The 17995-nt window shown below is 35.3% G+C and overlaps 1 protein-coding gene across 7 annotated transcripts in view; it reads left to right on the forward strand.

Moving 5' to 3' along the window:
* DOP1A (DOP1 leucine zipper like protein A) overlaps positions 1 to 17995 on the forward strand; it is a 60649-nt gene that overhangs the window by 2158 nt on the left and 40496 nt on the right. For all 7 annotated transcript variants that reach the window (XM_048296171.1, XM_048296174.1, XM_048296173.1 and 4 more), the window contains 6 exons: positions 9102 to 9293; positions 10394 to 10575; positions 12814 to 12984; positions 14325 to 14514; positions 15117 to 15215; positions 16305 to 16404. In XM_048296171.1, the coding sequence (XP_048152128.1) occupies positions 9156 to 9293; positions 10394 to 10575; positions 12814 to 12984; positions 14325 to 14514; positions 15117 to 15215; positions 16305 to 16404 (880 nt within the window). In that variant the 5' untranslated portion in view covers positions 9102 to 9155. Of the gene's footprint in view, positions 1 to 9101; positions 9294 to 10393; positions 10576 to 12813; positions 12985 to 14324; positions 14515 to 15116; positions 15216 to 16304; positions 16405 to 17995 lie in introns of those variants that run through there.

Raw genomic sequence — 17995 nt, forward strand, 5'->3', positions numbered from 1 at the left:
TGCATGGCAGTACAGAAAGGAGGAAAGTAACCCTGTCCAGCAATAACAAAAATATCTCTATATTATCATTATTTGTGTTTAGCACAAATCCAAAACACAGGCCCCTACCTGTCACTGTGAAGAAAATGAACTGTACTCCACTGGTGTGAGGGGGCTCCACCTGTAATTTCCTGGCATTATTATCTTTTGAATAAAGAGAAGACACTTGCGTGTGTTCATTGATGGCTTAGTACTCTTGACTACAGTTCCTGGTGTCTACCTTTAGTGTCTTCTTGCTTAGCTGGGATTGACTGCTTGGACTGGGCTGGGCTGGCTGGCTGAAAATGCTTATTGCCTTCTCTTTTCTTTTCTTTTCTTTTCTTTTCTTTTCTTTTCTTTTCTTTTCTTTTCCCTTTTCTTTTCTTTTCTTTTCTTTTCCCTTTTCTTTTTCCTTTCCTTTCCTTTCCTTTCCTTTCCTTTCCTTTCCTTTCCTTTCCTTTCCTTTCCTTTCCTTTCCTTTCCTTTCCTTTCCTTTCCTTTCCTTTCCTTTCCTTTCCTTTCCTTTTCCTGTATTATATTAAATCTGCAGTGTGTAGAAGAGAACCAAGAAGAGATATGAAGTATGTTGTTAATGTTTTGTAAATGATTGAGAAAAATAGGAGATGGAAAAGAGACCACACTAAGTGATACCTGCTAAAGCATGAAATAGAAACATTGAAGTAATTCATCTGTATGCACATAAACTGTCTTCCAGATTAATAACCATGTTGCTCTGACTTGTAGCTGAAACAAAGCTGAATGATAAATAGAAATAGTAAGTGATATCTTTCCCTCTGAGAGGCCAGGGAGAAGAAACACTGCAGGATCAACTATTTTCTCCCAATAACTGAAACAAGAAATGAAAAGAAAGCACTGAAGAGAATCAGTCAACAGTTTTACTAGTTAACACATTCCTATTTTTATCAGAAACTTGTAGTTCAATATAAACCTAAAAAAAATTCTTAGAAGTCAAGGAATGGTGCTTTCCTTAACTAGGTTTTTAACTTGCAGAAACTATAGGGAGTTTAACCTTGTATTTATGTCTTTTCTGGTTTACTTCTGAGGATAAGGAGAGTGAATGAGTTTTGGTCCAGGCACCATTTTCAGAATAGTCAGAAAGGGATTCTGCTTTACAAATTCCTTTGAAATCCAGCACTAGAACTGGGAAACCAGATGCAATGTGAAATGTAACCACAATCTAGATAATACAGAGTTATATGCATGGCATATGACACTATTTCAGAATTAAAATCAGAATAAAGTTATAGAAATTAGTTGAAATTTGAAATTAATTAATTACTAATATCTTAGAGCTCAGGACATAATAAAAAAGGAAGATGCACAAAGTCTTGCTCAAATGCATTGTATTAGGTTATCCAAGTAAGGTAATGATAGGGATATGAGAGCTTCTGAGATGCCGTTGTGAAAAGACATATCAGGATTGTTTGGAGACAGACTGTTAAGCCCTCTTGAAGCTACATATTAGAACAATGGGTATGGATAAATGAAAGGCTATTGTAAGCAAAGAACAAATGAATAAATTACCAGGCCACTTTTTTGTTGTTAATTTGGTAGATTCGTTGTTAAACTGTATATCAGAATATTTAAAGAGAAGTCTCAATGTGAAGGCACAGCATTGCCCTGAAAGCAAAGCTTCTCTCTATACAGAGTACTGCAAGTGTAATGTAAGACAGTGAACCTCATCTGAGTCCTTTATTTTTGTGTACTAAGCTGAAAAGTATCCTGAAGTTGGCAAACTCTCCTTTAAAACAAAGTGTAGTACAAATACAGCTTTAAATGAATTGATACTGGTTTGAGTTGATTTCATTGTTATGTTTGCTATGGCTTTTTTGCTGTTGTTTACCTATTTCTTTATTTTAACTGTGTTGCATATTAATTTGACTTACTAATTTGACAAGAGTTAAAAATATCCAAGAAAGAAAAAGAATACCTCAAGGTAAGTCTCCTCTCAATAAACGCTTGGAAAAGAAAAGCTAGCTAGTTAAAAAGGAATTGTTTTCAGAGAGGGTATAGGGACCATTTGAAGGCACAAGGCTGAAACACACAATAGTGAAAATAAATTACAGTTTATTTTAGGAAGCCTGTCCTGTTCCTGTGCTCACGCAGCTGGAGAGAAGATAACTATTTGAAGTCATGTACTTATCAAGCACTGCTGAACAGGGAAGGCAGTGGCCCCAGGTCCAGTGGGTGCATGTGGGAGCTGGGCAGTTCTGCTGTGCGACTGGGAAAGCACAAAGCTCGCAGTGCTCACGGTGGTGCAGGAGCCACAGGGAGGGTGCGGCTGCACTCGCACCAGAACACCCTTGTTCTCTCTGTGATAGTGCTTTTTCCAAACCACTGAACTTGTGGTTACCATGGATGTAGCTATGTCAGGTAAATACTTTCCATATCCTGTTTAGAGTAATCCAAACAGCCTTATTGCTAATATTCAGTCTCAGGATCTGTTTATGAAGGTGGAAAAACTGCTGACACTGTATGATGTTGCAGATTTGATTGTGGATAGCTGAAAAAGGCCCTCCCAATTCAGGGAGCAAGCCAACCTTTTTTTGAGCATGGCAACAGTTTCTTTTGGTCCAGGGAGCGGTAGTTGATACACTGTATACAATGTTACACTTAACTTCAGAGTAAGGATTTTATGTTTCTGTTTGGCTCAGCATTGTGGAAATGACTGGTGACTCCAGGAGGTTGTATTTCATATTCTAGTGGAAGGTGTCCTTGCCCATAGCAGGGTGGTTGGAGCTAGATGCACTTTAAGGTCCCTTCTAATTCAAAACATTCTATGATTTAAAAAAAAACTTCTTAAATACTTGGTGTTGTTCAGATGTCAGATGGGAGAATGAAATGAAGATTATTTTTAAAATGTCTTTAACCAAATTGTTTGCAGTTCTTTGAGGAATGCATTGCTGCCAAAATTTAAGATTTAAGTTGTGCATAAAGATGGTAACTGTATGAGCTGAGATGAGATAAAGTTTAAGGTGGTAACACTCTGAGCACATATCAAATGAGCACAAGGTAAATTCTTGGTGTTTTGGTTTAGGTTTTTTTTTCAAATGTGTAATTGAATAGGAGGGAAATAGTGACCAGTTCTAGATTTAGATTGAAATATTGGATGTTCAAATACATTGGTGAACAAAGGGAAGAAGGTGACAAAAAAAGTATTTGAAAGTGAATGTTGAAGGATAACCACAATTTCAAGGGAGCATTTTCCTGTTTTTCTGTATGTTGTATTATTCTGACTTAAATTACCATCTGTTTTTGAGTAAGACATGTTAGATGTTTTACATAATTTAGAATAAGAAGCGAGGCTATCTGAAACTTTGTTGGTTTTTGGACATAAAATGAATATTGATTAAGCTGTAATTTGTTACATAGATAACTCAGCAATCATTTGTTGTAAGAAAGGAAAATATATAGGGAAGCATTATTTTAGTTAATGGTTGACCTGAGTTGTAAGAAAGATGCAAATCATCATCTTTGATTTACTGAGTGACATAAGTTTAGATCTGTGAAATCTGAATATTTGATTTGGTCTCATGAAGAACAATATTTTAAAAGTAGAGACTCCAGTGTAAGATTCTGGTATTCATGAAGTGCAGAAGTACTTAACTCTAGAAAAGATGATGTCTATTATACTTTGCCAGAAACTAAGATAATCCTGAGCAGTATGCAGACAGCAGTGCTCAAGGGCTGAAAGAAGAGGAGTCAGTAGTGTTCTGATGGTGAGTTTGAACTCAAATCAAAATTTCAGTCCAGTATATCAAACTATTTTGTAGTTTACCTGTTAAGTACTGAGAAGCTGTAATAAAATAGAATTGAGTAGAGGGGTTAAAATGTTACCCTAAACTCAGTTTTTAAGAGGCAATTGAAAGAGACATGTATTTGTCAATGAGAGTGAGAAGTCTTTGGTCACTTTCTTCTCCCCTCTGACAAACAGATAGACATAGATTTGAATTTTTTTTTTTTTTTTTTTTTTTTTAATTTCAGAAAAATTATGCTCTAAAGCATAGCATATTCATTTAGGGTTTGTTTATAATTATACATTTGTTTTCTTAAATAGTAACTAGAGCAGTTGAATCCTTAGAAGGCTTGTTGTACGTTCCTTATGAATTTTTAAGCTTGTTACTTGTTCCTCTTTATGAAGTCATGTCTGGTGTAAGTCACACTTTGGAATACTGTACGACAGGAATAGTAGAAAGAACATTTTACATACCTGATGTACTTGCGTCAGACTGTGCTCAGTGATAGACTTAGGTTTCTTCCAGTCTTTTTTATTTGAAGAAAATGCAAAATAAGGAAAAATGTACTCAGTTTCTTTTTACTGACAGTTTGAGTTTTTACATAGTAATAAATAATAATCTTGTTTTGTGGCTTCATAAGTAAGGAGGTTGCACATCCAGTTGGGTACCTGATCTAACCTCTGTAGTACAAGCCATAGATTTTCTCTCATTTAATTCTTGTTTGATATGAGAATCATTCTCAGGAAAACATCTTGTGTTGATTTAGAAGTTGCCACTACGGGTAATGCACAGATTATTATACAGATTTGATTGGATTTAATTTAATTTTGTCATGAAAGAAATTTGAACACCTAAGGCAGAGCTGGTTTTTTCTGTGGAAAAATATTATGTGCTGTGTCCACTTGTGAATATGACTAGGTAGAAAAGTGTACTGAGAAGTTATTAATCACAATATTAAATCTTGCTAAGTGCTGTAGACTGTTTCAGGATACTAATGACATAGTGGCTAATTATAGTTAATAATACTGTTAGGTGGGGTTCTTTTGTTTTGTTTGTGTAGTATGGGGGAGATTCTTCTTTCATTTTTGTACTGAATAGCAGTTAGCCAAAATAACAAGCTCAAATGGTTCTTATTCTTCAGAAGACATTAGAGATTCCTGTTTGAAAAATTCTGAGTAAGAGGACTCTGTGGAAAGTCAATCTAGAAACAGAGTAATTAGCTGTAATTGGAAAATCTTTATCTGTGGTTATAGAAGAATGTATGCATTTCCTACATTTGAATTTTATCTGAAGAGTGTGGTGTGGGATTTGCAGTACTTATTTTGCTATTCATGTTGTTAAATCCTTCTGAGGGGAAGCAAAACATAATAAATTACCAAATGACAAGGCTTCTGTTTTCCATGTATTCAAATCTGTGTTTGTATTGAGTCTATTTAAATACAAATGTTTTTCTGGAGTTGCTGGCTTAATATGTGGGCACTATACACAGCTTAAAAAGCAATAGCACTGCAGTGGAATTAGAATTTTTTGTCATCTACTTTTTAATTGTCTACTAGTTCTTTTACTGTGCACCCCATAGCCACCCTTGAAATGCTAAACAATTTTTAAAACGCCTTGGAATATTGCATTTCAAAGCAGAGACCCTGAGGAATTCAAAGGAGCAAGCTTGTGATCTCAGATTCTTACAGTACTTGGAACAAATCTTGAGATTTCTTGAAGCGACTTGATGTATGCAGATTTGTGCTCCACAATCAGCCACTGGACCTGTACCAGTATTTCAGTATTGCAGATTGGTGTGAAGCACACAAATAGAGCAATTATCTGAGGCTTGAAAAATGTAAGAGTGGAATAGTAGCAAATCAAACCTGAAGAGGAGTTTTGGGGTAAAACAGATAAGGGAGAGATTATGAATCAAGTCTTATAACCTTGTGATTAAATGAAAACAGAATCTAGATAAAGCTGCTTTTATTAAATTGATTTGATAAAGCTACTGTTCTTCTCCACGTTAATTTGGCTTCAGTGAAAAACATTTAGAGCCTCTTAAACAAGTGAATAGTTTGTGTTGATGTGAGACAGAAGGTGCTTAGGTACAAAAGTTATGAAGAATGAGCACTTGCTGTGGAAACACAGCTGAAACCATATTGTTTTAACGTGAGTTGGAGGAAAACCTGTACCAGCTCATCTGTGAAGGGAATTGAAAGCTGCTCTGGGAACACACTGTACACAACCCCAGCAAAAGAAGATCCACAGCCCCAGACATCTTCCTTGTCAGTTGTGCAAAGACTCCACAGCCATCCAGGTGTACCCGGAATTGTGTGGTGTCTGTATTTTAATCCCCACTAGAAGGTGAAGTAGAAGTTAGTAAGTTTCAGGACGTACTTCTTCAATCACTTATGATTTAAATATAATTATATTAAATTATTTGAAAGTGTATAGTACATCTTAGGTGGTTTCTTCCTCATTCATAATAAGCTTTCTGGTGGGGCAGAAAGCATATTTACTTTTCAATATCCATTTAAAAAGTCCTGGCCACCTGACAGGTCAGTGATTGCCTATGTCAGACTCATGAGAATGGTTTAACCTTCAATCTGAGATGATTGGCTCATCTCATCTGGTATACAAAAAGGGGGAAAAAAAGAGCAAGGGATAGTGCTCTTCATATGTTTGTTTCAAACAAAGAACATTCCAAGGAAAGTTGGCCTTCATGCCAAATGGTGATTGTGTAATGACAAGATAAATGTTCTATTCTGTGGGCTGTTTGATGGTGTAGCAGAAAACGCTATTTTTCAACTTTTTTTTTGATCTATCAAATTTTATTATTTATCTTGTTTTTTTAAAGTAGTAAACCATGAAAGAATAAGGGTGTGATACTTATAAGGAAATAGACACTACCAAGCTTTACACTGTATTGAAATACCAGTGGTAAAATCAAATGTTGTTAAATCTGCATTTTTATTATAGATGAAGAGAACAGGAAAGTGTTGATAAGAACACATGATAGAAACATGAAAAGATTAAAAACTACATTTTGGAATGTCTTCAGACTAAACAAAAAGAAAACCATAGTAAACAAGTTTATTTTTATGTATAAGAACTAATAAATGGCCATTCCTGTAATTTTAATGATTGTAGAATAAAAGTAGTCCAAGGTTTATAAAACAATTACATAACATTTACATAATATTCTTTCTGGGTGCCTCACTTACTATGGCTACTCATGATTTGTTTAAAACTGAGATTTCATTTTGGGGAAAAGTATGCAAGAAATTCTTTGCATAAATTCTTTTTGCATAAAACTTTTTTTTTTTAAGATAGAAAAATGAGACCATAACCATAGAGTAGTAAGAAAATAGAGTATGCTTTTTCTTCTCTGTACAAAACTTCATAATGATTAAATTTGCACAGCCACTGTGCAGTAGACTTGCCTAAAAGCATAATTATTCAGTCAAAGATGTTAATATGTTTTGTTTTTAAAAGTAAGAGATTGTTCTGATTAGTTTCTAAGTCTGAGAGGAAGCTACCTATGCTCTGCCTGGGCTTGTTTAACCTTTGATAATCCTTTATCAGGCCAGTCTCAGCTTTCAGGTCTTTCAAGCACTTGAGGAAGACAGAGCCCTGTCTTCCACTCAGCCATAAGTGGTTGCATTTATGTTTTAGCTGGATGGAAAAGATTCTTATGGTTTCTTCACTTGGAAAGAATTATTTACTGTGTGTCAAGTTCTTTCTCCATCCATTGTGCCTGGAAAAATTTGAGTTGTTCTGCTTTTATGGGTTGGTTCTTTCTTTTTAGTGTTAATACTTTATTTCACTTTTGGAGATCAGACTCTGGTGGTTGTGCAACTGTCTTTTTGAGAAATCTGTTGGCATTTTACAGCTTTTTCAGAACAAACCTGATCTATTTTTGGGATTTAATCCAAAAATGGTTATTATAAAATGAAACATGAAATGTTTGGGGTTTTTTTTAAATTAAAAGTGGTATCTAAGTGCTTTACACCAGTGGGATATTGTGAAATCTATCAATCTGACACTCAGAACATGGTTTTTAAATAGTGGTTTGCATTTCTGTTCTGTCTTGGAGACAGTCTGTCATTATTAGTCTGCCATCAGAATCAACAGTGCAGAAAGCTTGTAATTTTTGGCCTTTTTATTCACTCCTTCCATCCAGCTCTTTCTTTCATTTTGTCTGTCACATGTTTTTCTTTGTTCTTGCAACTTTCCTTATCATACCTGGAAGACAGTCTGATGAATACAGCTTCTTTGTACCTGTCCCATGGTTTGTTTGGATTGTTCAGTCGTGCTTCAGCCTGCACTTCTGCACACAATTTTCTTCCCATTTCCCTTTAATTTGAGACAGAAGAGAACAGCATCTGCTGAATGTGAAGTCTCTTCTGAAGCCAAGTACAAAAGAGATCTCAAAAGGTCTCCCCCAATAATACCCCCATTAAAAGGGGCACCAAATCTGCTTTTTTCACAGATGTGGTATAATAGAATACAGTAGGATTTCTCGCTGAGTTGTATTTTCTTGGGGCTGAAAATAGCCTTAAAAACTCATTCCTTTTAAAAGGTTATTGAATCTCTGTTATAAAAAAAAAAAAAAAAAGTAGTCCATGACCTATAAAAGTACAGGGTGATGTTTCTGGAACTAGAATATTTTAATTACTTGGTGTAGACTACCACGTGATGAAAATATATGGAGCAAATTGCAAAAGCCTATGATTTCAGAACTGTAATGATTACTGGTAAACATGTCCTTTTGTTGTGCCTGGATGACAATAATATAAAAAAAAAAAAGTAGAGTTGCATCTCTGCATTAGAGTAGCAAATCTTGTAAAAGGTAGTGTTGATACACAGAAGTTCTCTTGAATAGTGTGTAACTGCTGTATGTATCCTTCAGTCTTATCTTTGCTTGGAAGTGTTTCAGAAAGATTGGCATCTGTTTGCAGAAAGGCTGGTTTGTTGAAAGGTGGGGATTTCTGGTGATGGGCCCAGAGGAAGTAAAAAAGAAAACGAAAAATCCCTTTGTTGCATTGTTTAGAACAAGCATTGCTTTTTGGGAGAGACAATGCATTAATTTTCTAGGGATTTTTGTTTGGCTTGTGATGTGATTTTTTATTATTTGTTTGGGTTTTTTAGTAGGACTTGATGTTGGACATGTGTTAAATATTTGTTAATATTTGTTTGCAGTTTGTTAGATTTGTTTAGGGTTTGTTGTAACCTGATTTCAGATTTTTTTTTAGTGTCTTTGTAGTGCTTTTTATACATATTTTAACAATATATCTTGGGAACAATGGTTTCAGGGCTTTTTTTCTTTTATATTTTGAATAGTTAATGTCGGTACATGAATTGCAAGCTAGTCTCTAGTGGGGACACCGTGGGAGGATGAACACAGAGGAGCTGGAGCTGCTGACTGATTCCAAGTACAGAAACTATGTAGCAGCTGTTGACAAAGCACTGAAGAACTTCGAATATTCCAGTGAATGGGCTGATTTAATATCAGCACTTGGGAAGCTAAACAAGGTATGCCTGTCAGGTGCTCTTGAAAAACATTCAGGAATTGCAAAAGGTACTGGTGTAACAGTACAGAAGTGCAAGGTTCCAGCCATCCAATAGTCTTGCAAATATTTCAGCAGTCTGAGCCAAATGTTGGGTGTGTGCAAGGAGCAAACAAATCAAACACCTTTCTAAGACCTAGAGTTGAACCCTTTGTAATTGTAAGTAAAGGGAGAAGTTATTTACATTTCTAGTAGAAATAAATGCATAATCTCTTTTATTAGTCACATTTATTTCTAGTATCATTCAATGTTATGGAAATAGTGTGAAAAATAGTAACTCATGTAGGTATCAGCAGTAGTTTTATGAAGCATAAGTTCTAAAATGAGGCTCAAATCAATGGACCAAAGAATGTTATCATTCTGATTCATTCTAACAGTTAAGTTTAATGGGCAATATCATTGTAATCTTTTATAGCAGTTTACAAATGAATATAGATCCTGATATCCATGTTTTAGTCAGTTGCATGTGTTTCTAGGGAGCCCCACTCAGGAAAATGACGCTACAGTTGGAAGTGGCATATTTATTTTGTATTAACTCTCATTTCTTTCCTTTTTTTTTCTTATTTTGATTGTAGCAGTTCTTGCTACGTGTTTGTGCAATGTGAAGGCTGTGGTTTTCCAGTCCTGAAGTGATTACATAGTTTCAGACAGTGGTAAAGTTTTGTATATGATCTCACTCTATGACATTCTCTTAAAGCTATCCCAGACTCATGGACCCACAGTTGAATAGTCCTCTTTAAGCTAGTGATAATGGATTTTATCAAATAGAAGTAGCAATTTTTGTCCTCAAAAAGATGAGTAAATGACAAATGGACAAGCTATAGGCAAGAAGCCTATTTCAAGTGAAGTTTTAAATGCCTTGGCAGTTTCACCTATCAGAAGTGTACAGGTGAAAAGCATGGCAAAGAAAAAGCTCCACCGTACATTTTAATAGGTTTGGGTTTTTTTCTTGTAACCTACGTTTGTGTGGTGACTTACTGAACATGTTCAGGAGCTCCTTTATAAAATGTGCATTTGATGTTTAACTTCTTTTGTGCTGTTTTTCTTAATGTGCTGATTTACCAGGTGCTACAGAACAACGCCAAGTACCAGGTAGTACCCAAAAAGCTGACGATAGGCAAGCGCTTGGCACAATGTCTTCATCCGGCTCTGCCGGGAGGGGTTCATCGGAAGGCACTTGAAACATATGAAATAATTTTCAAAATCATTGGACCCAAGCGCTTGGCCAAAGATCTTTTCCTCTACAGGTACAGTATTTTAAACAATTCCGTTCCAAATGCGTAGTTGAGATCCTTTTGTTTTCCTGTATTTTATATTAGCAGTATTATTTTGTTATATAGCAAGAATCAATTAAGAATCAATTTTTTTCCCTCATGTTATTGCTGCTTGTCTAGTACTTTTCTTCTGAATATTGTATAATGGAAGATAAACAGATCACCTAAATTTTTGTTAGGAACTGACTTCAGTGCAGGAAAACCTGGAATTTATTATTTTTTCATTGAAATAAACAAAGTTTTCTGCCTGTATGTTTAGTAATTGAAATGTTAACATTTCATTGTATTCACATTACATTTTTCTATTTTAAGTGGTGTTGGAAAAGAATTTGAGTATAGTTTGTTACAAGAAACTTTATCATCAATTTAACAGAAAGATTTGTCTGTTTTGTTAGAATGGGGGGCAAGTGCACACTTTTTCTCAGTCTCTGGAACTGATGATAATGAAAATGAAAGATAACCTTGGAAAGTTAAGTTTAGTCAGCATATACTGGTTCCTAAACCTCTTTGAGGTTTTTGGTTGGGTGGGATGAGCAAGACATTAAGTTATTATTATATAATGCATAGAGGGGAGTATGCACACTGTCACACACGGTTCTTAATCTTTACCTATCCCTACAGATTAAAATTTCTACAGTTAGAGAAATAGTGGGATAAAATAGAATTCTGTTTAGGTAGAAAAGGTGTGCATTAATGATTGGAAGTAAATTGTATGCCTTTCCATCAAACTCTTCTGTCTTGCATTGTCATGATGTTTATATGTAGTTACATTGAGGGGGGAGTGTTTAAGTTCTGTGTTTCCACGTTTTAAAAGATACTGTGAACTCCTAGATCATGTTTTTTGCTTGTACAGTGATTCAGTAGCTGCAAGATATCATTAACAGTAAGTTCTAGGGTAGTGGAAAATGCTACTTTGTATAATCTAACTAAAAGCTATTGTTACTGCTGCTTGGGCAAAGGCAGACATTCACATTAAGGCATTATCAAAGATTCCAGTATTTGTCATGAAAACAGAATGCCAGTGTCTGAACATCAAATCTTGAAGTATGAGTAATAGCCTTACAAAGAAAGACTGTGGGTTAGTGGGCTGCTTATTGAACAAAAAAACATTTTCTGTAGAAAAAAGAAGCCAATTGACAATGGTAAAGGACTAGTTCTGCTAGACAGATAAAGGCAAAAGTATTTTTTACCAAAAGTTTTGTATTTTGGAAAGAGTTTTGTAGGGATTTTTCTCTAACCTGGACAACAGCCTGTCTACATAGATTTATTTTTAATTTTATTTTTTAATAGTAGATTTCTAGGTGTATACTTTAAGAGCCTGTTCTTAAAATTACGGTTTTTTACTGTTCTTTGATTTCTTCTTCATATGTCAGGGTCTTCTAACCTGAATCCTCAATGATTTTGAAAATTGAAGTTGTGTTCAAATGCCTTTGATTATTGGCACAGTTTGCAATAATTTATGATATTTAGTAGCAATAGGAAAAATTATTTTAGTATCTATGTAGCTTCTCCTTAGGAGATCACTTTTATAACTTCCATGAACTTACATTCAAGTAAATTCAGAACATACTTCCAGTGTTTTCACTTCTTTACATGCTGTGTTATGAACAGCATTACAAATAGGGTTTATTGTTGGTTTTAGAATCTGTTTTCAGACTGAATTTCTGAAGTAAATATATACTTTGATGCCACTTAAATATGCCAGTATAAATGTTTAAATGTCTTAAATTTTACCTCAAGGTTACTTGCTGAAGTAAAACATCATGATTTTCCTTTCAGAAAATTGTTTCTATAAATTTCCTCTTATTGTTCTTATCCAGTCTTGTGGGGTTTTTTAATAAGTGCAAAAAAAAAGTATTTTTAAGTACAATTTTCATTGTAATGTAGTTCAGTGTGGGCAAAATTAACATTTTGTTATGCAGAGATGCTTCTGGTTTATCATATTTGTTTTATTGGTGAAAGACAGTAATCTCTGGGCCTTTAGTTCTTGTTATCACAATACTAATAAAGCTTATAATATTAGCCTTGTCACACTAACCTGTCCATCCAAAGGCAGGAATATTGTGTGGTGGTCTATGCCTATGCAAAATTTCAAGATAAAAATCTGCTGCTTATAATAACTATACTGGACGTGCCTGTAGCAGTCTTTAGAGAGAAATAAGATTGTCACATGAGAAGCTTCCTTAAAAAGATAAAATTTACTTTTCACAGTTCTGGACTATTTCCACTCCTTGCCAATGCTGCTATGTCTGTCAAGCCAACATTATTGAGTCTGTATGAGATTTATTACCTCCCTTTGGGGAAAACATTGAAACCAGGACTGCAAGGACTGTTGACTGGGATTCTGCCTGGGTTAGAGGAAGGATCAGAGTATTATGAAAGGTAAGGATACTTATGTTAATAAGGTGATATGCTTGATCTGGTGGGGGGTTTTTTTGCTGTAATTTTTCACTATATACTTGTATGTGGATCTTATTGTTTTTAAGGTGGTTGCTTTTTAATTTGATGCTGTCATATTAATTGCAACAGAATGGTATGGTAGAAGGTTCTTAGCATTAATTAGGACAAGTTAACTGTTAGCTGTTCCTCTTATGGAAAGGGAATTGACATTAAGCAGACTTAGTGTTATATGCCAGTTTCTTCTTCCAAGTAGCAAGCAATAGTACAAGAGAAAATGGTTTCAGGTTGTTCCAGGGGAGGTTTAGGTTGGATATTAGGAAAAATTGCTTCACCTAAAAGGTTGTCAAGCATTGGAACAGGCTGCCAGGGGAAGTAATGGAGTCACCATTCCTGGAGGTATTTAAAAGCTGTGTAGATGTGGCAATTTGGGACATGGTTTATTGGTGGATTTTGCAGTGCTGGGTTAATGGTTGGACTCAATGATCTTGAAAGTTTTTTACAACTTAATTCTATGATTCTTGATATGAATTCACGTATATAACTTCAGCATCTGAGGTGCTGAGATAGCATCTTAACATGTTAAAGGATGAAGTTACACTCCAACACTTGGAATTCTTGGAATTGTTCGCATGCTTACATATTCTTGATATTTCCAACTTCAGAAACTTGAATTTTCACAACTTGTCTGTGAAGAGCAATTCAACACTGTCTTTTTCTATTTCTGTGTAGGCAGACACACACAGTGTAGTTGGCATCCCTACAATAGCGAACAAGGTCTATCCAGCTTGCCTTCTGGGGCCTGCTATAGGGTGTAGAGGTGCTGCCACATGAGTTGGAAGAAATGAGGACAGAGGAAGTTATTGCTTGTGCTCAAAAGAATTGGGGTATTTTTATGCCCTGTTATTACCAGAAGGACTCAGTGCAAGGAATGAGAGGGCAAAAGCCATCTGCTTGATTCTTTTCTTTGGAAGCTATGCTTTCCTGCTGTCTGAAACCTCTGTCTGTAGCAACACTTGGCTTTAAGTAGCAGATGAAGGAGTTATTTGGCTCTTTGAACATAAGGAGTGCATAAGGAATACATAAAGAGAAGCTGTGGGCAGGCCAAAAGCATTTTGCCAGCCAGATTGGCCCACAGGCTTGCTAGCTGGATTGCTCTGTTCAGGCTGCATTATAAGGTTCAGTGTATGATTGGGCCTCTCTTGGCCTCTCAAAAGGAAGTTTTGACCTTCCTGTAACAATTAATTTTAATACGTACTAAAATTGGGGGCAGGGGCAAGAGCTGTGATACAGGCCCTGATTCAGCTGACTCGGTTTTACTGCAGGACAAACACGCTGCTGGAGAAAGTTGCTTCAGCTGTGGATCAGTCAGCGTTCTACAGTGCTCTCTGGGGGAGCCTTCTCACCAGCCCTGCAGTTCGTCTGCCTGGCATCACTTACGTCCTCTCCCATTTGAACAGGAAGCTGTCCATGGAGGATCAGCTCTACATAATTGGCAGTGACATTGAATTAATGGTAATGTTTTAGTAGAACAATGAACTTATAATAAGTAAGTAACAGCATTGAAGTTACTTATTATGTAATGTATTTTGAGGGGATTTAGATGTATTCTCTATCTTTGAACTTAACCGTTGAAGAGATAAAAGTGCATGTTTATTATAGCTCCAGTTAAACTGATGTTTCTGTGCGTGATAGGAATATTTCAAAGCTGAATTAATGTATCAGAACTGCTTAGGTTTCCATTTCCAACTTTCCATTCATTACATGCTTCATCTAAAAGTGATGGAGTTTTGTTACAATTTTTGGTTTGGTTTTTTTTTTTAAGATTTAGAGAATTTGTCTTTTAAACTTAAGACGTTCATTGGTAATATAGAAAAGCAAAAGCTTAATGTTTGTATAGTTTAGGGAATCTGTTGATTCTATGTTTCCTCAGTGGTGAAAGTTTTTATTTTCCTGTTTTATCTTGTTTCATTATTCAAAATTAAAAAAACCCTTCATTTAGTACTTATCACTATTTATAAAGAATTGTTCTTACTTTTGAGTGCTTTTTTATATCTGCCTTCTTAAAATAATAAATAACTATTTTGGGGGGGGGGGGGAATCTGCCATTACTTCAGGTGGAAGCAGTAAGCACATCAGTGCAAGATACCAGTGTTTTAGTACAGAGGAGCACATTGGACCTTATCCTTTTTTGCTTTCCTTTCCACATGAGCCAGGTAGGTTATTAACATGAGAGATGAATCGACCAGTTCCTAAATGTACTCCACTTCTTTAGCCAGTAGCAGTATTTGGTTAGTTTTTGTTAATGATTTTCTCCAAATTCCAACAAGAGTCACATGGAAGAGTTTTCTCTGATAGGTTTGGCTATTCTTATGTCATGATCTCTGCTCTTCTGCTTTTTAACTTGATGTGTTAACTTTGAAGTTAACTTTAACTTCTGTGTATGTAAGCTCAAATTATGATGTTTAGTCTATGCAGAAGCTTTTAATTTGATCCAATTTGATGAGAAAGCAAATTACCTGTTCATTTACAATTTTCCAATTCCCAGTGTTCAAAATCAGCAAAAGTTAATCCTCTTAGCACAACAGATTCAGAACACTAGAGAATTGAAAATGGTTTTTGATTTGCTAGTTAGCCCTAGCAGTAGTGGGAAATAGACCTTACAACTTCTAGGTAATTTTTTTTTGGACTGCATTTATTGTTAGCTACTTCCTGTTTTAGAATGATCCATGAATTATGTTATTAATGGAGGAAAACTTATATAAGATTGATTCTCATCTTGTTAGAAATAAGGGAAAACCTGTAAAAAGAGAACTGTGTTCTTGCTTGTGGAAGTGCTTCATTCACATTTATCAGTTACTGTAGGAGTATTTGGAGTGTCCCTGTTTAGGTACTAAAATGTTGAAAATATCACTGCAGCATTTTTTCAATATTAAGGCTTACACAAGCATTTAAAGTAGTGAGAAACTGAAAAAGTACTTAATCTTTTTTTTTAACTGGATTTTAGTTGAATTTTCTTCCAAAGCTTTTGCCTCATAGTAAAATGAAATGTCTTGTAACAAAAAGGAGCTGTTAGTCAAATCAGTTATTTTTGCTGTTCCTAAAGGGTGCATGTTATTAAATAGTATCTGTTCCAAACAATAATCATATTTTGGTTTCCTAAGAGCAAGATTGTGTTTCCTTGTACTGTTCTGAATTCATAAATGTCAAAACATGAAACTAGCTAGGTTTTAATGAACATTAATCTGCTAGCATAGAAAAAGTGTTACTTTTCATAGTTAAATTTGTATTTCTAACTTCTTCAGGCAACACGTCCAGACATGATCAGAATTTTGTCAGCAGCCCTTCATGTAGTGCTGCGCAGGGATATGTCACTCAACCGAAGGCTATATGCATGGCTTCTAGGTAGGTTTGTATTTCATTCCATTGGTCACTAGAAGTGGAAGAAGGATTGTATTTTCCTTAGCAGTGTTTGCAATATTGTGTAGAAAGATTCTTGGAAAAATGAAATACTCAATTTCTTTCATAAGAAAGAAAGGTACTTTCTCTCTCCATGGACATAGAAGATGAAGAATTCATACTGGAGCTCATTCCTGTCACGTAAACTGTTGGTGCATTTTCCTATAGCAGCAATTATGGCCCATATTCAGCAGTAGAGCCTGGTGTAGTAGACTCATGGAAATAGGCACTCTACAACTTTTTCTCTAAAAACATAGAATGAAGAGAACAGAGAATAGGCATTATAGAGTGCAAATGATAGAGCACAACAGTATAGAAGACATGAAAAGAAAAGAATGTTGAAAAACATTGATATTACAGCTTGAGTATGCAAACTTTAAACTTCATTAGATGTTTGTATAATTGAATTAACAGATTACCAATCACTTTTCAACACCTTTCTGGAGTAAAAATTGAGCAATTTGGAATATAATTGTACCAAATGACATAAAATCAATACAGTACAAATTTAAAGTTTTATACTAAACCAGCATGTAATCACAAGAGGGTAGCAAAGAATTACAGCTATTAGAAGGCTCTTAACTATTCAGGGAATAGTTAGAAGACCAGAAATGAGAAAATTTTAGAAAAAAATTACTCTTATTCAGCCTTGTTATTTTAAGGAAATGAAACCTGTGGTCACATGAATCTGATCAGTTACTTTTTAAACCCATTTTGAGAGAAGTCAAAATCATGGAAGTTCCTAAGTGTGTCCCAGGAACTGGAGACTGAATGGAGAGACATGAAGTGGCTTCTCTACTTGATTTGTTTTGCAGTCTGCTGTTACCGTTTTTGTTTGACTTCCCAGCTCACCAGCAAGTACATATGTGCTTCTTGGGCCACCCAGAACCCTTCCCAGCAGCTCTTGCATCTTTCCCAGCTGATAGCTAAGATGTCAGAGGCAGGTAGCTTGTGGGTGACTGGGGAGAAAGGATGAGGGTAGCAAAGGGCCCTGAGAGAGAACTGAAATTATGAAGGGAGGGAAGAAGTCAGCAACAGTGTTTTGCATGGGAGGGTTGGTTGTGTTGTTGTAGGAGCTTCAGGGGTTTAGAAGTTAAATATGAGAAAATCCTGGCTTCTTTAGTTAATCATTTCTCAAATCACTGACTTGCAAATGATTCATCTTTTAAAGAAAGACAATGAAATGCAATGTTCTGCTCCATACCTGCACTTTCCAATTTGGGGAAGAAATAGTTTCTTAACAGATTAAACACTGCACTCGTTTCATCTAAATTTCATGGTTTAGATATGTCTTTTGCTATTATTGAAAAAGGTATTTTATCTGTTTAAAATATCATGCTGCTTTTTTAGTTGTGGTACCTTCTTTTACAGCCATTTCATGAACATAGTCTCCACTGAAAGTAATACATCTTCAGAGAATACTTTTACAGTGATTGTTCCTGGTCCTGTATTGTGAACAGCAGCTGCCTCTATTTGCTATATATTTGGACAAACTTTCTGACAATATAGGAATTTTGCTCTTTTTTCTTTGGATGTT

This window comes from Corvus hawaiiensis, chromosome 3 (assembly GCF_020740725.1).
Source record: "Corvus hawaiiensis isolate bCorHaw1 chromosome 3, bCorHaw1.pri.cur, whole genome shotgun sequence".
Taxonomy (NCBI): domain Eukaryota; kingdom Metazoa; phylum Chordata; class Aves; order Passeriformes; family Corvidae; genus Corvus; species Corvus hawaiiensis.